The sequence below is a fragment of the Hippichthys cyanospilos genome, chromosome 3 (assembly GCF_059441005.1).
Source record: "Hippichthys cyanospilos isolate Australia breed blue-spotted pipefish chromosome 3, RoL_Hcya_1.0, whole genome shotgun sequence".
NCBI lineage: Eukaryota > Metazoa > Chordata > Actinopteri > Syngnathiformes > Syngnathidae > Hippichthys > Hippichthys cyanospilos.
In genome coordinates, this window is record NC_142371.1 from 7,038,994 (window position 1) to 7,059,131 (window position 20,138).

Here is a 20,138-nt window from a genome sequence, read left to right on the forward strand (position 1 = left end):
ATATATATATATATATATATATATATATATAACTTGCTTGTTGTATTGTTGTTGTTGTAGATAGCAGAATCATTGTTGCAATGCTTTTGGTGGGTTGGTATACAGCGATACTGCGCACGAGCACTTCTCAACTTTGGTCTTAGTGGACCGGATTTTTTTTTCAACCTAGTGAGGCCTCCCTTGAGCCCACATAGCAAGTACCTTGTTGTCAGATTTCTTTCTTGTGCTTTGTGATAAGATTCCTCCTGTAATTTGGGTATTTCAAATAATAATAGAAAACAACACGGTACAGATTTAAAACACTCACAAAGACACACACACAAAATAAATTAAGCCATTATTGTAGGATATATGTGCAAGAGGCATGAGGCGCCCTCAAAGGCACTAGGACATTTTTAAACTCATTCCGATTTTATTAATTCTTTTATATATTATCTACTGTTACCCATTGCCTAATGGTTACTACATGGGAAAATATGGTTATGGTTTTCCCTTAGAATTTTGTATCTGCTGTGACGGCTTCTATCCTGTTGACAGCAGTCCAGGTAACTGATGCAGGTCGTCTGGCCTGGGTCGATGTCATCGAGGTGAAGCGAGATGTTGTAGGCAAAAGTCAAAAAAGGAAAATACATTACCAGCATTAACTTTTTTTCCACGTAAAATGTTGTTTATGTGCACACGATAAAGTGTGACTGAAAGCCATAATCTTTTTTTCTTGTGATTTTGTAATGAAGTTCATCAGTGTTTCTCAAACTGTTTCTAGCAGTCATCACTTCAAAAATGTGATTTCCTCTCCTAGTAAAGAAGTAGAAGTAAAAAGATAATTTTATCCCTGTGTTTAATGACTGTACACTGCAATGACATTATAAATTATATAAAATACGAAATTATGAAAAACTCCAGTAATTGGTGGCAAGGGTTTTACTAAAATTAACTTCTTTGGAAAACCATGGCATTAAAACAAATGATCTCACACAAAATACAGTAATGACGTACATATAGAATCTGACAATATTGAAAACACATTTGATAACTTAAAGCAAAAGCTAGATTTTTGGGACACTTCTATAAAAAAAATAACAAGACAACATTCTATGAAATAATTGACAATTGTCACAAAAAAATGTAAAAAATATATCAAATTTTATGAAACAAAATCCTGTTTTTGTTTATTTGTTTTCCTTCTGTTTTCCGTGGACGGTGTAACAAGCAACACGTGTTTGGTACGACGGGACACAAAACATAACGCGAGACAGCCAATCAGTTTTGGGAAAGTAAATACTGTACAGGAAAAATAGTGTGGCCTTCCACATTAAAAGCACACATTTTTAGAGTAAGAAATAACTGAGCATTGAAAAATTCTTAACATAAAATAAATGTCATCTTAATGCCCCTGCGTGTGAGCAAGGATGGACTCAAATGTTGGGTCAGTCTGCTATTTTTTCTTGAAACCAAGAAGGTAACCTTTGTTAACACAATCACCGTTAAGGGATAAATGATCAACGGAAAACGTAAACAGGAGATTTTCATGTTTCTGTTGTGGTTCCGGGTTGGATTTTGGTATTTTTAAGTTGTGGGTTTCGTTTTAGTTCTTATGTCTTGCTCTCATTTGGTTTCCCTTGCGTCGATCCTCATTAGCATGATTTGTTTCCACCTGACTGTGTACCTGCCGTCCTTGTCATCCAATCGACTTCCTTTGCCTTTTGTTCCTCCCCAGCTGGTTCGCGTTTCCTTGTCAAGTCTCTAGTCTGATTAAGTCAGAGTCTTCAGTCAGTTCGTGTGGGGTCATTGTCTTTGTCGTTTTGCTCCTCGTTCTTGCCCAAGTTGCCCCGCAGCGCTAAGTGAAGTCTTTCCTCTCTGTTTGCTTTAGTTACTTGTTTCCTCCGTCGAGCCTGCCCCTGTCTGCTGTGTTTGCTATTTATGTCCTTCAAGTTGCTACCTTACTGTTGCTACTTTGATTTTTGGTCCTCTCTTTTATTAAATACCATTTTTGGTGTTCAACTTGCTTCCCGCTTCCCTGCCTTTGGGTTTACCTCTGCGCACTATCATGCCCGAATCGTGACAGAAATACAGTGCAGCCTTCCAGATTTAAAGCAGATTTTCAGAACACAGGTAAGTGAACAATACAAACTGGAGCACTTGAATTAATGCCCCTTTTTGTTAACACGGATGGATTTAGACGTTGGTTCAGTCTGCTTGGTTCTTTTAATGAAAATGTGGTGCAACCTTGGGTAACAAAAGTTGCTGTAAATTTGTGGCTCACAATGTTGTCTTATCCATGGAAACCAGGTCAAAACGGCTCTTTGAATGTTCAAGGTTGCCGAGCCCTGGACTAGCTCAATTAGACAGACAGCAAGATGGACAGGTGGCTAGCTGATAGATGGAGGAGTGGGCAAGCAGACTGACAGCTCAATTGATGTGATCAAAGCTACATGATAAACATTCCCTCAGAGGATTTGGACATGATTGAACTCTTTCGGGAAGAGCGGTCTGATGAATTTCTGTGGGAGAATGAAATCCCGGGCAAACATTTAACTAACAGCAAGACACGCCTCATAAACTTCTGCCCTACAAAAGCATATATGATGGGATTCAAGCAGCAGTGAGTGAATGCGATCGCCTCAGTGACCGATAGTGATAATTTTAAATTTTTAACAACGACACAATCGTTCAGGAAATTGCCTTTAGAATGAAGAAATTTAAGAAAAACGGAAGTATTATACGGTGTCCACAAGAGAAAGAAGATAAAAACTATTGAAATAATCAACTTGACAACACGTTGCTTTTTTGTACTCCTGATTCTCATTAGGACGGGTATGATCCTGGAGTAGCAAAACACCATAACCAGCAGAGGAAGCACCAGACCCAAAATATTTTCAGATGAGATTTTGTACACCCACCACGCATCATTCTGTGGTTCATAACTGCAACCCGGCCCGAGAGGTTGTTTTGTCTCTGAGGTGAAGATGAAAGAAGGAATGGACACACAGATGCTTAAAAGCCACACAACCACAGTGAGAGTGACCCCTGTTCTCAAAGTGCGGTATTTGACCACCTTGCCTTCATGGATGATAACCATATAGCGGTCTACTGTCATGACAACCATGAAGAATATACTGCAGAAAAAGCCAGTGCTGTGGGAACCACCACTGAAATGGCACAAAAAGTCCCCATGGGTCCACTGCTTGACCATGGTGTAATGGGTGTAGAGTGGAAGCATGATGACGAAGAGGAGATCAGACAGGGCTAAGTTGAGTAGGCAGACATCCGTCATGGTTGTCTGGTTACGATGTTTCACCAGGACACACACCACCAGCACATTACCTTCAAAGATGCGAAGAAACTTATGAATAGGAGAACATCAAACTTCATTTAAACAGGACATCCGACACTTACCGATAAGGCCAAGGATGATAACTGCAGAGTACAGAATAACGATGAACAATCTGCTGAGGTCCATGATTCCACCACTTTCGCAGGGAGAATGATCTACACTTATAGGATCATCGTACTCAGAATAATCATATTCAATCGTCGCCGTCAGAGTGACAGTTGCTTCTGTAGACACAAGGTTTGAGATGTCCAGCTTTATTGCAGCCTGCCTTACAAAGTGAAACACACAGCAGGTAGGACCTAGTGGATCATTAAGCTAAAATGTGTGTTGAGAACAAAAGTAAATCAACAAATAAACCGAGGTTATGACAGAGCAAAAGTTTAGTTCCCCTCAGAGCCTATTTGAATTATTACGAAAGAAAAAAAAAACTACACTGTAAATACTCCAAAAGAAAACATTCACTGCAGGAAGGAATGTATTCGGTGTTCCAATATACGATGATAATTCAATGACTGATGTCCAAAAATGTCATTGCTAAAATTCTGGAAGTGCATTCACCTGTCATGGTGGCTGATGTCTTGCTGTCGGGAATCCAGAAGCTCTTTGGTCTCAGTCCAGCTCTTCACTAGGTAAATGATTCAATTCATACTAATGAATGTGTCCTTACGTCTTCACTACTTTACAGCTGGTGAGAATTGGGAACAAAGATGCTGCTGTAGTTTCCTGTATGACTAATCATTCTAAAGTGTGGACGCTTGCTATGCAGAGATTATAAAAATTACGGAAGGACGTAAAAACACCTACTCACCGATTTAGCCATTTTAACACGTGTAATAAATACAATGAAACATTGAAATATGCTCTGTAGATTTCATCCGTGACCTGTAGAGGGCACCCCATCCTTCTTTTGGCTTGGGCCAACTGTCTCTGGAGCTACTAATTTTCTGATTCCGTAGCTCAAGCTATGGATACGCCACAGTGTAGTAACGTTCCACGCCTCTTTTGCAATCGAATGTTGAACGGCCGAGTTTGCTGGTTTTTACTACCATCCAGGTAACGCTGTAAGGAAAAGAAGAGCCACCTTTACTTTTCTGGCTGTGCGCAGAACGACCCAGAGCTCAGAATTATCATCAAGCCCATTTGCCATGTCCTGCTCTGGTGACCCACTTTGGACAAAGGAAATTTAAATACAAGTTGTTGTTGTTGTCTTTTTTTTGGGGGGGGGGGGGGGGGGGGGGGGGGTGTTACGCGTCGTTTGAGTGAGCAATGCTTTGTCTTCTGAATTGCAGAATACATGTTTACCTGGAGTTATACCGGCGGGGCCTTTCACAGCTCCGAAGCTCATTATTAAGGGCCAAGGCACGCAAAACCCTCCAACACCAGGCAACGACACAGGAAGGGGCACATCCATCCAATATGTCAAGTGCCTATGGACATGTGAATAAACATCTCTTATCCTTAGATCACTTTGAGTTTTTTAAGGTTCCCCAAAATTTAGAGCTATGCCCGTGGATGGACAAATGCTTATTGAGAATGCTTGAGGTAGTATCTGCTGACGAAGGCAGGTTTGGCGACAGTTGCGTCAAGTTAACTTTGCAGACTTGGTCGAAAAAGGACAGTTCTTAAAAATTAAATGTTACCAGTGGAGACATTTCATTATGCAGTAACAGCGTGAAGCTGCTGACATGACCATATAACTAACTTAATAAGCCAGGCTACTCGTGATAATGTTTTATCACTTGTTATGCTGAACGAAGCAAACTAAAATTAAGGGACGCGTATATACTTTTGTTTTGAAACATCAAACCGGAAACAGTATAAATTTGCGTGTAGTTCTGACTAAACTAACTAGGGAGCGTTAAGATTAAATCAAGTGGATTTGACAGGGAGAAGCACCGTGTAGAAAAGGGGAATGAACAAGTGAGTTCGTTTTATATGAAATAAATTAAAAAAAATAATAACGTCATTGTGCGACTGATGTGACGTAGCCAGCCTGCAAAACACTTTGCTTTGTATGCGCGCAAGTACCGTCATCTTTTGCTCATCTACTTGTTGATCGTATGATAGATTATGTCACAGTCGTTAAATCCATCGTTTTTATTGGGATCAACTGGATTAAATATGGCTATGCAAACCCTCAGGTTGCAGGTATGATGACTATCCAACGAGGGTTGGTTAAGTAGTGGATCCTTGGAACCTGCTTGAGCGTCGCAATCTTCCCCCCAAGTTGGATTTCATCACAATGACAGAACCCTTAGAAATAACAGTGGGGTAAGTCTTTCACAAGTCATTTTCTTGTCACACTTAAAGTTGACACTGATTGTCCTGTGTTGAACTCGGCTCGTTCAATTCTCGGGTATAAATTAAATTTATGTTTGTGCTTTATTGTCAGTATGATGAATTAAGTGAACACTTCAGTAACGTGTTGCGAGGGTTTCTCGTTTTGATTGGATTTCCTTCTTTGCATTTAAATATATTGTTAATCTGCATATTTATTTGGGGTTTTATTACAGATGAAGTACAGTAGCAGAATTACATGACGGTATTATATTGTGTTAGTGGGTGGCATAAGCCCTTTTGTTGCCTGTTTATTCACAACAAGAGAGTTCCAGCATGAGCATGATGAACCTGACCCAGACTTTGCCTTGCAATCAATGAGCCATGCCATGAATGAGGCAGACAGCTAAAATGTGGCCTCTGTTGCTTGCAAACAGCACTGGGAACACCGCTTTTTTGTGGTGGAGCATCACAGACATCACTGGCTAAAATAAATAAGAATAAAAATGAAGGTTTTGAGGGAATTAATTCAGTTTCTTTAGTGCATTGGGGCTGGGCAATATAGATACAGTTTAATATTTCGATTTTATTAGCAGATTTATTCAACATATAAATAAATAAATACATAAATAAATAAATAAATACATGAATACATACATCTGGGCACGTCAAACAATGGTCTCTGGGTCCAGTCGTTGAGAGCTTCTATCCGTTTTTGGTTTAATTAGTGCCTTTCAGACCACAGGAACCAATTCAAGAACTTTCGAATCCTGGTGTAATGTAGGCGTTTATGTTTTGGGTCAGGAAGTTTCCGCCTTCCTAAATACCACCCAGACATGAGTGTACTTGGTGCTGTTTTGATTTGGATAGGTGAGCTGTTTTCTCACTACCAGCAGGTGCCGTTACGCAATTTGGTAGTTGTTTTAGTGGCTGTTTCATATTTTTTTTTAAACATTGGAAGGAGTGATGAAAATATATATATGTAGGTGGATAGAAGATGAATGTCAATTTACTTCAGCCATGAGAAATGATGAAAGTACTGTACTGTATATCAACCTATTAGTACAAAGGTGGCCAGGCTGAATATAAATCAAAGAAAAAAGCTGATTTGGCTCTATCCTTGTGTAGTGTGTCACAACAAAAGATGTTAACATACTTTTCTTTGTAAGTTTTGTACGTTTGTCATTCAGCGTTTTATTAAACGCCACTTGCTCCGCTGGAGGGTTGAACAGTTTTTGACCACAAGAAAAGCCACACATATGTTTTGGGGCTTTTAGCTCTGAAAGACACTAAGGTTGTCCTCCTTTATTATTCCTGATTCAAATGATCAGGACTGTATTAGCCTTCTGCAAAGTTTACTGATGAGCTGATTATTTGAATCATGTGTCTTGAATGAGGGTTACATCTAAAACAGACAATAGGTGCATTCAAAGGCAAGACTTGAAGACCTTTGCCCCAGAGGGCAAAACACCTGGTTAAATTCTTCTATTCACTCCAAACTGAACAGTAATACAGTTGAACCTTTTTCACACGGCTAGATTTTAAAATTGTTGTCAGACTTCCAAATGGTGAGAAAACTCACATATGACAAGAAAAAAAAAAGGGATAGGCCTATAGCAACTTTTAATTGACAGTGTGTGGTGTTCAGACACACGGCAAAATCGTTCATGAATTTTCCCGTCAGATGAGAAATCCCACAACATCTCACACGATTAAATGTCATTCCAGAGTAAATAGGGCAGACGAAGAGGAGACAGTGACAGTCGTAGTTGTTTGGTTTGTTTTTAAGCAGAAAAAGGTGACATAAAAAGAAAAAACGTCGGTCAAAGGAGTGAAAAACAGTGTTTCAAACACTTTCTATTGTGCCTTGACTGTTTTGACTTGGGATTCCTCATCCCTCACCACCTAGTCATTTCAAATTCTGATTGGCTCCACCTCAATGACAACCGACTGTGTGTGTCATCACTATTTTGATTTGGGATTCCTTGTCCCTCACCTCCTAGTCACCTTGATGTCTGATTGGCTGAACATCAGTGACCACCGGTCATGTGCTCGTTTGTCATCTTGGAACATCACACATGGTAGGGAATCAGGCCAAAACAATCCAAAGTGTTGAATATTCCCGATTTGAGGTTGGAGTAGCACAAACGTCCTTCCAAGTGGTCAAGAGACACCACACATGACAGGAATATCTGTTAAAAATATCTTCGGAGCCATTGCGAGACTCAGGGCATCTTAAGATCATCTGAAAGGCAGAATCGGGGCTAAAATGAGACTAACTATCCTGCCATGTGAACTATGCAGCGATTATAATCATTATAATGTGCTAAATAGGTTGAGGTTGAGATGTCACACAACTTAATGCATGACTGCTGCTGTTAAGTATTCAAAAAAACCCATATGCTACACAAGTGCTTCTCTAATAGGGGTGGGAGGGTGAAGATGACCCCAGGGAAAAGGCTTTGTTGTTATGTGAAGAGTAATAATTGCAATAAAATAAGATTTTTCATCTTTTAAGTTTCAGGCACCTTGATGCACATTTTTTTTTCAGTTTTAGACTAAGCTGTAACCCATATAAATGTCGTAAATATATTTGTTAGGAATAACCCCGAGACACGAGTGGGTTGAGGACCCCGACACGACACATAAGAGTTTGGCTCCAAGGGTTTATTAACAAAAATCGCACGGCAAGCATGGGGAAAAAGTGTAACAAAAAGAGAGGCCAAACTGGTCTTAATGGTCAGGTAGTCTGGCACGAGGGGACGACGTCAGCAGGAGGACAATCAAAAACTAAGAACAACAAAAAGAGCCCAGAGGGGTAGCAAAAGGCAAATGAGCAACGGAGCAAAAAGCACAAGCTAAAGAACAAATCAAAACACACGACTGCCGGCTCTCGGGATGAAAGACCGCTGGGAATCGCAAATGCTTCACTGGGGAGTGGCTCATGGAATAACCCGGCGATTGTCCTCCTGCGCCAGCCGCCTTAAGTAAGGCCTTGATGACGGTGGTCGTCAGGTGCGCGGCCGGTGACCCCGCCCTCTCGTCGTGGCAGGAGGACCTCGCCTACAACAAAGACATGATAAGCCAGGGGTGTGACAATAATTAACAGGGGTGTAAAGTTATTTTATATTGCTTATTACTTTTGTTCATGTTAAAAAGGATACAGGTTTAGGTATACTTATACCAATTATTATAGATAATAATCTTATAGTTAGTGCATAGAGTGGGGAGGGGCAAAAAGCTTTCTCTTTCCTGGGGTACGGGGGGGAAGGCTTGGCAAAATGTAATTGAGAAGCACTGTGCTACAAGCAGGGTTGATTATGGGATCCTGGCACGCACATCATAGCCACAATTACATAGACTCCATATCTACCCTATTATTATAATGCTGAGTTCAGAAATCATGTCATATTGAAGTAACCTACCTTTTATTTTCTACTAGTTATCCCGTAGGGTAAGCTGTGGCACATCCCAGCAAACATTACTTAGTCTCATTTATGAATCTCATGATGATAATCAAGGATTTACACCCTCATTTTGACACAAGATTTTAACATTTTATTTAGCTGCAATTGCTTAGAAGTGGTTGTTTCATTCTCCTATGACTGCTTATTGGTTATTGGAAAAAGCACACACTGACAGGGATACTTGGTTAACTGATTTTTGCAGGTATAAATTACTATAGAACAACAATTATACAAATAACTTTTCCCAATGCCAGCGCGACATATTTGCTTCCACATGTTCTGTTTGTGTAGACTTGGTTATTTCTCGGTTGCTGGTTTAACTGTTGGTCAGTAGAAAGCTGTGGTCGCTAAATATCAAATGTGAGTCTAGTATTTGGCCACACTTTTTAATAACCATTTAGTGTACAGTAGAGAGTATTGAATGCCATTTGTATCAGTCCAAACTATGGTCCAATGAAGAATAACTGTATTTGTCTGTGTCTTACTGCATTTGGAATGATCGGAAAATGTGAGCTTGAGTCAAATAAAACCTCTCCACCCAAGACTGTCATTACAAAATTGTCCATGGTTGAATTTCACGTGGTTACCCATGAGCTCAGCACTGCTGCCAAAGGGAGTTCCGTTTTTTCCCCATTTATCTTCTTGTACAGTATGTTTAAACATGTGTTAAATGCAATTCAGAAAGTGCAAAGAAGTATTAAGCAAGTGAAACATGGTTATGGTGCACTACATTATGAAATGTCAGGAGTGTGGAAAAGGTAATCAAATTCTATATTTGAGTAGAGGTCCAATTAAATGTAAAAAAAAAAAAAAAAAAAAAAAAAAAAGGAAAAGTGCTCAGCTTAATGATAGAAAAGGACAGGCTCTGAAATAAACTTTCAGAGTAAAAGTAAAAAGTATTTTTACTGGATATTTTCTGCTCTCATCATATACCGGTAATTTGAAGGCTATGCAACTGGAAATATGGTCACTAAACACACCCTTCAAACATGCCAAGGATTCATTTCCAAATTGTGATGAAATAGACAGAGTTGGATCACTTTTTTGTCTACCACTTTTATAATAGTTTAACTGAATCCCAGAAGCAAAAATATACTACAGATCCAACTTGGTTTTGATTTCTGCTACCTGGGAATTGGGTACATAATGTCACCTGTTTTCACTACTACCTTTGTGCTGTTTGTGGTATTAAAGGTTAATTTGTTTATCGATGAAATAATTTCTCTCATTTGACATTTATTATACAATGTATAAACATGGACAATAAAATCTTTTTTTTAATGTTGTCATTTAATTTTCAATGTATAAAGTTTGACAAACTCCACAAAACAATACGCAAAACAAAAAGCGCAAAGTTGTTTGCGCTGACAAAAAAAGAAACAGAGTCATATTTGTTTTCGTTTGTTTTTTTTTTTTGATGAATTGTGGTTCAAGAATGCAAGGCCTTAGCATGTGTGAAATCCGGCCTGAGCGGGTGAAAATAAAATACAGCCTCTAGTACCCACCCCTCCATGTCACCGCACTGACATAGTCAATTGCAAACTGAGATGTCGGGGACCAAGAGTGATTTTTCTATGGACATTATTTCTTGCTCTATGATAAAACCAAAGGTATGACCCTTTCTTGAAAAAGGACCACGTACCGGTAAGTATAAAATAATACGGAATATGTTCAGACAAGTACAAAATACAAAACTATTCCGTCAAAGAATACTAAGACAGCATTTGTTCATCATTACTGCCCATCTCTACCAGGCATTACTTTAATTGCACAAGTAAAGTGTGTGCCAACGTTGTCAGTGTTAACAGGTTCAAATCAGACAATACAGAACGGTTCCAAAGCAAGAACTCCCCGCTCTTGGGCAACACATCTCTGGTGAAATACAACACTGGTAGACACCTGTTAATAAGGGGAAAGAACTTTTCTTTTCTTGTGTGAGCAGTGTCAAGCATCTCCTGTGGACTATATTATGCAGCTGTTACGGGCTAGACATTTATTTTTGGAAGCCTGTTGTCGTATGTTAGTCAGTGAGTTATGTTGGTCTAAGAGGAACACTGACGACTGCATTGCGAATGGAAGGAATCTAACACAAAATAGAGCCATGTTCAATTCAGAATGAAAAACAAAATTTTTTAAAATGAAAATTCTCTTTTATTAATCATGATTTCATTATCAACTGAAATAATTGTGAATATAAATTTTCCCTTATTTGCCCAGCCCTATTACTTGGAGCGTCACAGCATGCCATGACACATGGCACAAAAGTGTCTCCAGATGCCCCATGTTTTTTGTAATTTGGTTATTAAATTGCATATTTGGTGCCTTTTTTGGTTCCTCCTTCTTTTGGGGGCTAACATGGTCATTTAGCTCTTGTATTATGTGTTCAAAATCCACCATTAGTATTACACTGTGGTCGGCACTTCCCAGCAGTCAAGTGCTGTAAACATAGGTTTCCATAGAGACGTCTGCTCCATGGCACCCAAGCAGCATGCTAGCATGGTAACAGGACGTGTGCGCGTAGGCTATGTAATGCTCATGCGCACATGGGAGGAGATTAAAACTGCAGGATGTACACCATGTGGCAGAGTATGCTTCCAAAGCAGTGTGTCTTTAAACAAGTGTGTAGATGTGATTTGAAGTCTGGCATGGTAATCCAGTTTTTTAGGGAAGAATTTGCTGTTACTGATGCCTTGTGCTGTTTTAACCTTCCTAATAGGGAATATTCATTTCCTTCTCCTGTTTGTCACACTTTTCACATTATGCTTTGGTTGAGATCAGAATATTGTACTGTACTTTCATAACTTCCTTTAAAAATAATCGATGGAATGGCACAATGGAAGCGCTGAATAACGGGGAGATCATTTCATTTTCCTCACATGACATACCCGGTGTACCATCACGGTCGTTACATGTATTCTACATAGGACACACACACGCACACAAATATTACACACACACATATATATATATATATATATATATATATATATATATATATATATATATATATATATATATATATATATATATATATATATATATATATATATATATATATTTGCTCAGTCTTGCTCTTGCTCTCAAGGGGTCTTTGTGTGAGCCTCATGTCCCATATTTTACAAAGGTCCACCTCTGTTTTCTTTCAAATATAAGTCATACAAGTGAAAAAATAATTTATGATCACTTGTATGCAAGGACAATTAACACTGCGTTGGTCACATGGGGTTTTCAAACATGATGAGTGTGTTAGCACACCCCAATACAAAAATGTTTATAGGGTTAATCATACAACAAGTTCAGTGAGTCAGGAAAGATCCTGAAAAGAGAGAGCAAGGCAAAAATTCTAATATAGAAATAATGAACATTTTATAAAAGTTGGGTTTTTCAGGGTAAGGGCAGGGTTAAGATGGCCCCTAAGGTCATGCTGCAGTTGCAATCTCATCAAATTCCACAGCACTCGATATCTATCTTTGTATCTAATGTTGAAGTCATTGAAAAACACTTGCGTAATGATTTAGTTGATATCTTACTTTTTTGCCGTTAATGGTTAACTTAAGGTTAGAGTCCGCTTGCTTTGCCTTGCCATGTTCATGCACTCGCATTCTTTTGCTGAATAGAAATGCCTTGACACAATTGACACTCATATATACATACACACATTCTGTGTTGAGAGTGACAATTCCTTGCAACTGGATTTTTAAACAGTGCATTCAGCAACATTTGTGGAACATTCTAGATACACAAGGACTCCTGACGTAAGTGTACGATTTTCCTATTATTAACTATCGTGTTTTGAGATTGGGATGGAGTCCATGGAGTTTCACAATAGCATTTATGTTTCGTTTTTGACAAATCAGCTGGAAGCACTGATGTATTACTTTCAACTGTGCACTAAATTCAAGAGGTCCTTTTTTTTTACATCTTAACATACAGATAAGTTTACAACAACTGCTCAGGGACTGGTATCACAATTATGGTATATGTTAGTATTGAAGTGTCAATGCATCTAATATAAAAAAAAAAGTATTTCTCCTTTTTTGCTCTAAATATATTTATTATCTAATGGATAATTGAAGTAAGGATATTTGCAGCTATTTTAAGCTTGGGTATTTTTTTGCACTTTTTATTTAAGTTTGTTTCTATTTCATTTTTGGGATTGCCTTTTTTTGTTGAGATTTTTATGTATGTTTTTGTCCATTTGTGTGTATCTTTCTGCTGGTTGCAGGGTTTGCCCTCATCAGCCTTGTAATAACTGCTTTGTTGCTCTGAATATTATTTTTTCTTTTTGTGTTTTGATTTCTCCTGGATATTTAAAGTTTAATTGTCTGTTTAAAGGGGACTTTCAAACCAGCTCCTATTTTTGTAATAAATGCTGTAAGAGTTACACTGTACATGTAAAATAATTTTCATTTAATCATCAGTTGTGTTACCTTCTCCTTATGGAGACTCATCAACATGTTTGAGTGAGGATCCATGGGGTTGTGATTAAGCTTAAACAACTCATTCACTGTCAGGCCAGTTCAAATCAATCTTTTAATATCTAAAGCCTTCAGGGCAGTGAATGAGTTTCTATACTAGTTTTTTGTTTTTTACAGATTAGGAAGAATCTACACTTTCCATGATTGCCTTTCTGTATGTGTTGCCACAGTGTTTGTGTGTCTATATTTGTTATTTGAAGGAATATCACTCTGAAGTCAATGCAAATTTTCTATCTGCATGTCCGTGATTTTTGCAAATGATTTTAGAATTAGCATTAGTACTGACAACGTTTATGAAACAATGCAGGCCTTGCATTTAAATGTATGAGTTTAATTCTTTTTGTTGTATTTTTAGTTTCATTGTAAATTCCAATCGGGGTGACATAGGGCCGATTCATATAAGGCCATACACTTGCTTTACAAGCGTTGTGATGAATTCAGGATGTGGTCACAACGTAACAGCACACCATTCAGCAGATGAACTGTTTTGCTCTGATTTAAAATATTTTCGTAGTCTTGAGAAGAAAATTGATGAATTGAAAAACCCTACAATTGCACAATATATATGAAGCAATTGTGTTGCAGGGAAGTAAAAGCAGGACAGAAATGTTCTATTTACTATTTTGTCGTGTCTGTTTTTCAATTTCTCTGACATTCTTTGTGTTCCAGTAAGACACTATAATTGTTGAATTTTTTTATGAATAATGCTTACTTTAAGTACAGTTTTCATTATTTGTATATATTTTCATCATATGTTTCTCATTTATTTATGTGTATTGTGGGTTGTGACATGTTAATGACCTCTCAATCTTAAATTCGATTCTCTTTGTCACTTAGGAGAAGAATGAAGTCTCGGGCCCCACCTCCACCTCCACCTCGTCACATTTTTCCAAACAGCGTTCCTGATGCGGGTGGGACACTGGGCATGGAATCCAAAGAGAACATGATGAGACCCACTGTGGATTTCGAGTTGACGCTACCACAGGGATTTCAGACATATATAACTGAGGATGGGAGGTGAGAAGGACATAGTCTGGCTCACTTAGGTTTGTTTGTAATTTTTTTCATGTTTTATGAGTATTTTTAACTTTACAATATATTTTAAATGAAAAACAGCCAAACGTACGCATGCGCTGTACATAAAGGTACACTATTGTAAGACCATTCTGTGCTGCTCTTTATGTTGTCTCAATTTGCGATCGCCAGTAAGAGACCTTTGTCACCGCTCACCCCCTTTGGGTTCCCGTGCCAATGGGGCCTTTTTAAGGGTCCTTTTCCTGGTCTCAGCAGAAGCTTTGTCCCTGAGAGTGAACAGATGGAAGCTGAGCTGTTTACTCCAGCTCTGCCCCTAATGGGTCGTTCTCCTTCCGGGCAGAAAATCAAGGATTTCACTCCGGTACAGAGTAAGACTTACATTGGCCGTAGACTGTGACTGGTGTCTTTGTGAAATATTAGCTTTAAAGTCAGTGTGAAGTGAAATCATAGTCTTGTTTCTAAATACTAGGGCCTCCTAGGCAGGCCGAATAAAACATCAAATTATGGCCCTTCAAAGCATCGGCTAGAAAGAATCGACCAAATGGACGATATCTGCTGATTTTTAACATGTCTTATGTACTCTACAGTAGTTGTGTACAAGTAGCAGTTGTGTCATTATTTATCACACATAAATCCATATCATGATCTAGGGCTGCACGATTATGGCCAAAATAATAATCACGATTATTTTGGTCAATATCGAAATCACGATTATTAATCACGATTATTCATCGTGTTTGGTCAAACAAGTCTATTTAGTGCCCTTTTTCTAAACAAGCAGTCTATAAACAAGGCTTCAAGGCTTGATACTTGCAAATAATAAGAATAAACTAAAATAATAAATAAAATAAATAATAATTAAAACAAATTCACAAGGCATGGCAAAAACTCGGCACACAGGGCAAAACCGCGAACTTACTTGCTGAGTGCAAACCAATGAAAAAAATAAAATAAGCCTATTTAGAACCAAGCACATTATCTACTGTTGACCCCTGCTATTTGTGGGGAGTTGGTACCCGGCCTGCCCGTAAATAGTGAAAATCCACTTATAACTGACACCTATTGAAATGCATTGAGAGGCAACAAATGCTTTTATCCATTATAATTTTTCAAATTAATCAACCAATGAATCTGTAATCTGTATTTTGTTTGTCAAGTGTTGTCATTGCCTGAAAACATAGCTACTGTGTATTGGTCAGGCCCTACTAAACACATACTACTACAGTATTCTGCACATGTTTGAAAACAATTTTATGGAAACATGTAAGCCTACCAGACTGTTGTTCTTTTGTTTTTCAACATACTCGCCTATTTTCTGACATTATGGATGAAGCCAGCAATCAAATAATTTAAAAGTTTGTTTTTATTTTCTGCGCTGTCAATTTGAAAATGTCCTGAACATGTCCTGTTGTTGAATGAAGGTTTGAGATTTTTTTAAAGGGCCAATATCATTATTTTAAACTTTCCGCAGTGCATAGTATATGCATATAAATTACATTTTTGATTGGCTGGCAACCAGATCAGGGTGTTACCTGCCTATTGCCCGTAGACAGCTGGAATACGCACCAGCAAGCCAGTGACCCTAGTGAGAATAAGATATAGGAAATTGATGGATGGATGGTCATCTGTGTTATCTGTTCGGGTGGGATCTTTTGGTGAGTGTGCAGAATAAGCAACGAATGCTTAGAAATGCATTAATGAAAGGAAATCACAGGTTAGGTTGATAAATAAATATTGTAACATGTTAAAATCTCCAAAAGTTTGAACTTCCATGATTCAGGCCCTTTAAAATCGGATTCATTGAATAATCAACAGGTTGGTAATTAAAATTGAAGAATAATACTCCATAATAGACCAAGAGACAATGCACTGAAACACTGCCCCCTAATGGACGGCGGACTTTCCTTCAAAAATGATCCGTCAATGCGACTTGGTTTATGCTTTCATAATCTGCATGTATAGTATGCGGCACTGTAACAAATGAAAAAGGCCTGGAAAATTTGTGGAAAATCATTTCAAGAAAAGAGTCGGAATTATGAGAAGCTCTCGCGTTCTTGGTTTCTTTATTTTATTTTATTGTATTTTATGTTATTTGGGCATATCATCTGTTTTGCACAAACACTTAGAGACGGCTGCAGATCATCACTGAAAATGCTGTTTCAGAGTTTCGTCTTTCTGTCTTTTTGCCTTTGTCCTGTAAGTTGAACATCCTCCATTAAAATTGATGCTGAAATGACATGATTTCAAAGCACTTGTACATCCACTAATTGCCTTTTGCTCTCAAGGAATCAGCTATTTACAATGAATCGTGCAGTCGAGATGTAGCTTTGCATTTAACCGAAACTAAGATATCAGCTCCTTCTATTTAATGGACATGCGTTGTTTCTAAAAATTAAGACTGGTAAAAGAGTGTCCGTTTGAGCTCGTTGGTATGAATTTACCACAACTAAAAGCAAAACTGGCTTTGTAACCTAATCTTCTCCTTTCGTCTCATCCGTGGTTATTCCTAACTCCCTCCCTCCCTCCTGACCACCCACTTCTTCTCTGTCTTTCACTTTCAACGCATCCTCCCCTCCCTACCTTCACTCTTTCTTCCGTCCCTCAGTAAGCCGCTGATGGACTTGCTGGTTGACCTGTGTTGCCGCTACCATCTAAATCCAGCACTGCACACCCTGGAGCTGTTGTCACCGGAAGGCCACTCTTTGGGGTACAAGCCCAACCATTTGCTGGGCTCCCTCAATGTGGCCTGTGTCCTCGTCAAGGAGAAAGCCTGCGAAGAGAAAGTGGTGCGCAGACTGGCACCAAAAGTCCCTGAGGTGAATAAGTGTAGACAATTCTTATGACGGATTCCAATTGTTGGATGATGTTTTGTGCCTAAAAGTACATGTTCTGTGAGTGTTGGTTTGTGTGCTAGTGTCTTTTATTATGTATCTATTCACCTGGCTCTTTATGGAGTGATTAACATGAAAATGTTGTTAGAAAGTGAACTTTGTTACTATTATGTGAATAGCTGGTTATGATAAAGCCCTCTATTATATATTCCCCAAATCCACCTTTCGCATCTGACCCTGGCAGAAAGCAAGTCTGATAAAGCTCCATGGTAAGATAGAATTTTGCTGCAGCATGTTTTTTTTTTTTATTTTATTCTTTTTTTGTGTGTTTCCTTATTGTATCCCTCTCTTTCCTTACTCGCTATGCCTCTTCACCCACTGTTTGAATATTTTATGAAAGTCTTGCCTTTGGTTACCATGCATTATTTCTCTACCCCTCTCAGAACTCAGTACTTGCTCTCACTCCATGTTAATCTCTACTGGTTAAGGCCAGAGACAGACACTATCTCAATCTCTAATTTACTTTCATATCAACCAATGATCATGGTGTAATTCAGTAATATTATACTAAAAATGTGTCTAGAGTGAATATTCAAATATGACTTTGCACCAGATAATTATGTGTAACACTTGGACCGCTAGGACTTGAACGCAAGGACTTAGACGCCTTTGCTTCATGCAAGTTAATTCGTTTAAAAAAAATACTGAAAAATAGTAGATTTTCTTTTTAAAATATTTCATGTAGTTATTGTACACAATGATCTGCCTAATTATATTTTATTTATATTATGTATGTACACTGTATTACTCTATCATATATCATACTGGTTATACAGTTTCACCAAGCATACCCACATTTTTCATTGTCACAACTATTGTAAAATGCATGCAGCCCAGGGAGTTATGTTTTTTTTTTTTTTTTTTTTAAATTGGCTATCAAGTCCAGAAAATTCTGACCACAATCGCTCGTCAACTATCAATGTATGTATTTCTTATTGACACTCTTCTCTCTCTGTCAGAAAACAGTGCGTTTGATGGTGAACTATCACGGCAACCAGAAGGCAGTGGTACGGGTCAACCCTTTGGTACCACTCCAGGCCTTGATCCCGGTCATCTGTGAAAAGTGCGAGTTTGACCCTACATGCGTCCAGCTCCTTCGGGACAACATCAGTCGCCAAAGGTTACCATTGGATCAATCTTTAACACAGCTGGGAATCAAGGAGCTCTATGCTCATGACCACAGTCTAGGTAAATGTTGACCTCATTAATGATTTTTTAAGCGATTATGAATGAGTATGCAGGAGGGTTATCCATCCAGTCAGTATTGGTCGCTGTCTTGGAGCAGCTTTACAGCAGCCCTGTGACCCCTTCCATCATCATCAGCCCCTTTTTCAAGCTGAACCAAACTGTAATCGTCAGTCCATCATTATATATTACCCATGTTTCCATCATCACTTTGTCACCACGAGGTGGGCATTATACAAATTTTTGCTGTGCCGTAGTTTATTCAAAAATTATAATAATAATCCGTCACTGATGGACAAAAGTACCGTCCATCAGGCGTGGTGGACTGCCCATCTCTGATTAAGGCTTACCTGCATATTTTTGAAAAGCCATCCTGTTGTGCACAGTTAGCCTGAAATTTGTGATCTGAGAATTACCCCAGGAGAGCCTCAGTAAAGATCAATAACTAGATAGCTGTATCGATTTGCTACTAAAGCTTTTTTCTTCATTTCTTTTTTCTAGTTCTGCAGCCTAAAATGGCTACCAGCCCAGCTCTAAACTATTCAGGTAATGGTCAACCGTAACAATGAATATCCTAACAAAATGCAGCTTGCTCACCAGCCGAGTTTTCTTTCTGGAGTGTAGACTGTAAAACGTGTTCCCCAACCTCTATTGAGCCAAGGCACCAATTTTACATGGAATTAATCTCATGGAAAGCCACACAACAAACATGACTAATTTTGTCGTTTGAATGGGCTCTTCTGTCATATTGTTCTGCCTGTCACTATTCATTGCTCACATAGATGGATGAACAAAGATATTTGTAATTAGTAAACAAAAATTTATGCACAAATAATTTAGGGATAATTTGCTGCAGCCCATGTGCCATGCTACCCTGGTTGCTAATCTGTAGAGAATGTTGGTTACCATATCACTGGCTTTCAATTCCAAATTATTTCTCGTCGACCACATCTCACTTTGGGAAAGATGTACAAATCGGAGCAAGTTGTAGTTGCCCATATGGCCTTTGTGAAGTGCGCCAAGAAACCAGTTGAAAAATAAACCTGTGACGCCCTCTGCTGATTAAAAAATGTTGCAGCGTAGTTATGCTCTGTTGTTAGTCATTTAAGATTCAAGAGTTTAATTGTCATATGTATAGTATTATTTTTACCACAAATAAAAGTGCCAATAGATAGCAATAAAACAACAGAAACAATGGTGCTAATAGTATAGTGCAAATATCATGTACCGCAAAATATTTATTGTGGGTGTACTTGTAGACAGTCAACATACTATGTAATATATCGTATTGTATTGTATTTGTTGTATTATATTATATTATATTATATTATATTATATTATATTATATTATATTATATTATATTATATTATATTATATTATATTATATTATATTATATTATATTATATTATAACTGGTGAATGAAGTTTTTTTTTTTTTCTTTCTAATATCCCCTTATCCACGGTGAGGCT

General features: G+C 38.2%; 2 protein-coding genes across 5 annotated transcripts in view; one reads left to right on the forward strand and one right to left on the reverse strand.

Annotated features, from left to right (window-relative positions):
* Positions 1 to 935: 935 nt before the first annotated feature.
* On the reverse strand, positions 936 to 4,740 carry LOC148425623 (CX3C chemokine receptor 1-like). Of its 3 annotated transcripts, none has more exons than XM_088410947.1 (4): positions 4,637 to 4,740; positions 3,893 to 4,393; positions 3,397 to 3,558; positions 936 to 3,324 (listed from the first exon to the last, which is right to left on the reverse strand). In XM_088410947.1, the coding sequence occupies exons 2-4, from the start codon at positions 3,897 to 3,899 to the stop codon at positions 2,429 to 2,431; spliced, it is 1,065 nt and encodes a 354-aa protein (XP_088267073.1). In that variant the 5' UTR covers positions 3,900 to 4,393; positions 4,637 to 4,740; the 3' UTR covers positions 936 to 2,428. The 3 variants fall into 3 exon arrangements, with proteins under 3 accessions (XP_088267073.1, XP_088267072.1, XP_088267074.1); XM_088410946.1 differs by having other exon boundaries at positions 3,397 to 3,602; positions 3,893 to 3,959; positions 4,637 to 4,731; XM_088410948.1 differs by having other exon boundaries at positions 3,893 to 3,959; positions 4,637 to 4,664.
* Positions 4,741 to 5,200: 460 nt separating this feature from the next.
* Positions 5,201 to 20,138, forward strand: part of cobl (cordon-bleu WH2 repeat protein) — a 41,002-nt gene continuing 26,064 nt past the window's right edge. Inside the window, exons 1-6 of one of the 2 annotated variants that reach the window (XM_088411636.1) lie at positions 5,201 to 5,254; positions 5,476 to 5,605; positions 14,394 to 14,573; positions 17,197 to 17,407; positions 18,442 to 18,670; positions 19,169 to 19,213. In XM_088411636.1, coding sequence (XP_088267762.1) covers positions 5,577 to 5,605; positions 14,394 to 14,573; positions 17,197 to 17,407; positions 18,442 to 18,670; positions 19,169 to 19,213 — 694 coding nt within the window. In that variant the 5' untranslated portion in view covers positions 5,201 to 5,254; positions 5,476 to 5,576. Of the gene's footprint in view, positions 5,255 to 5,475; positions 5,606 to 12,699; positions 12,834 to 14,393; positions 14,574 to 17,196; positions 17,408 to 18,441; positions 18,671 to 19,168; positions 19,214 to 20,138 lie in introns of those variants that run through there. The other variant, XM_088411637.1, reaches the window with a different exon arrangement.

Excerpts from the sequence above, each read along its gene's own strand:
- LOC148425623 (XM_088410946.1), bottom strand. The coding sequence starts at position 4,679 with ATGAGCTTCGGAGCTGTGAAAGGCCCCGCCGGTATAACTCCAG. Across the intron at positions 3,603-3,892 it reads GACATCAGCCACCATGACAG|GCAGGCTGCAATAAAGCTGG; the intron begins GTGAATGCACTT and ends TCACTTTGTAAG. Across the intron at positions 3,325-3,396 it reads TATCATCCTTGGCCTTATCG|GTAATGTGCTGGTGGTGTGT; the intron begins GTAAGTGTCGGA and ends GCATCTTTGAAG.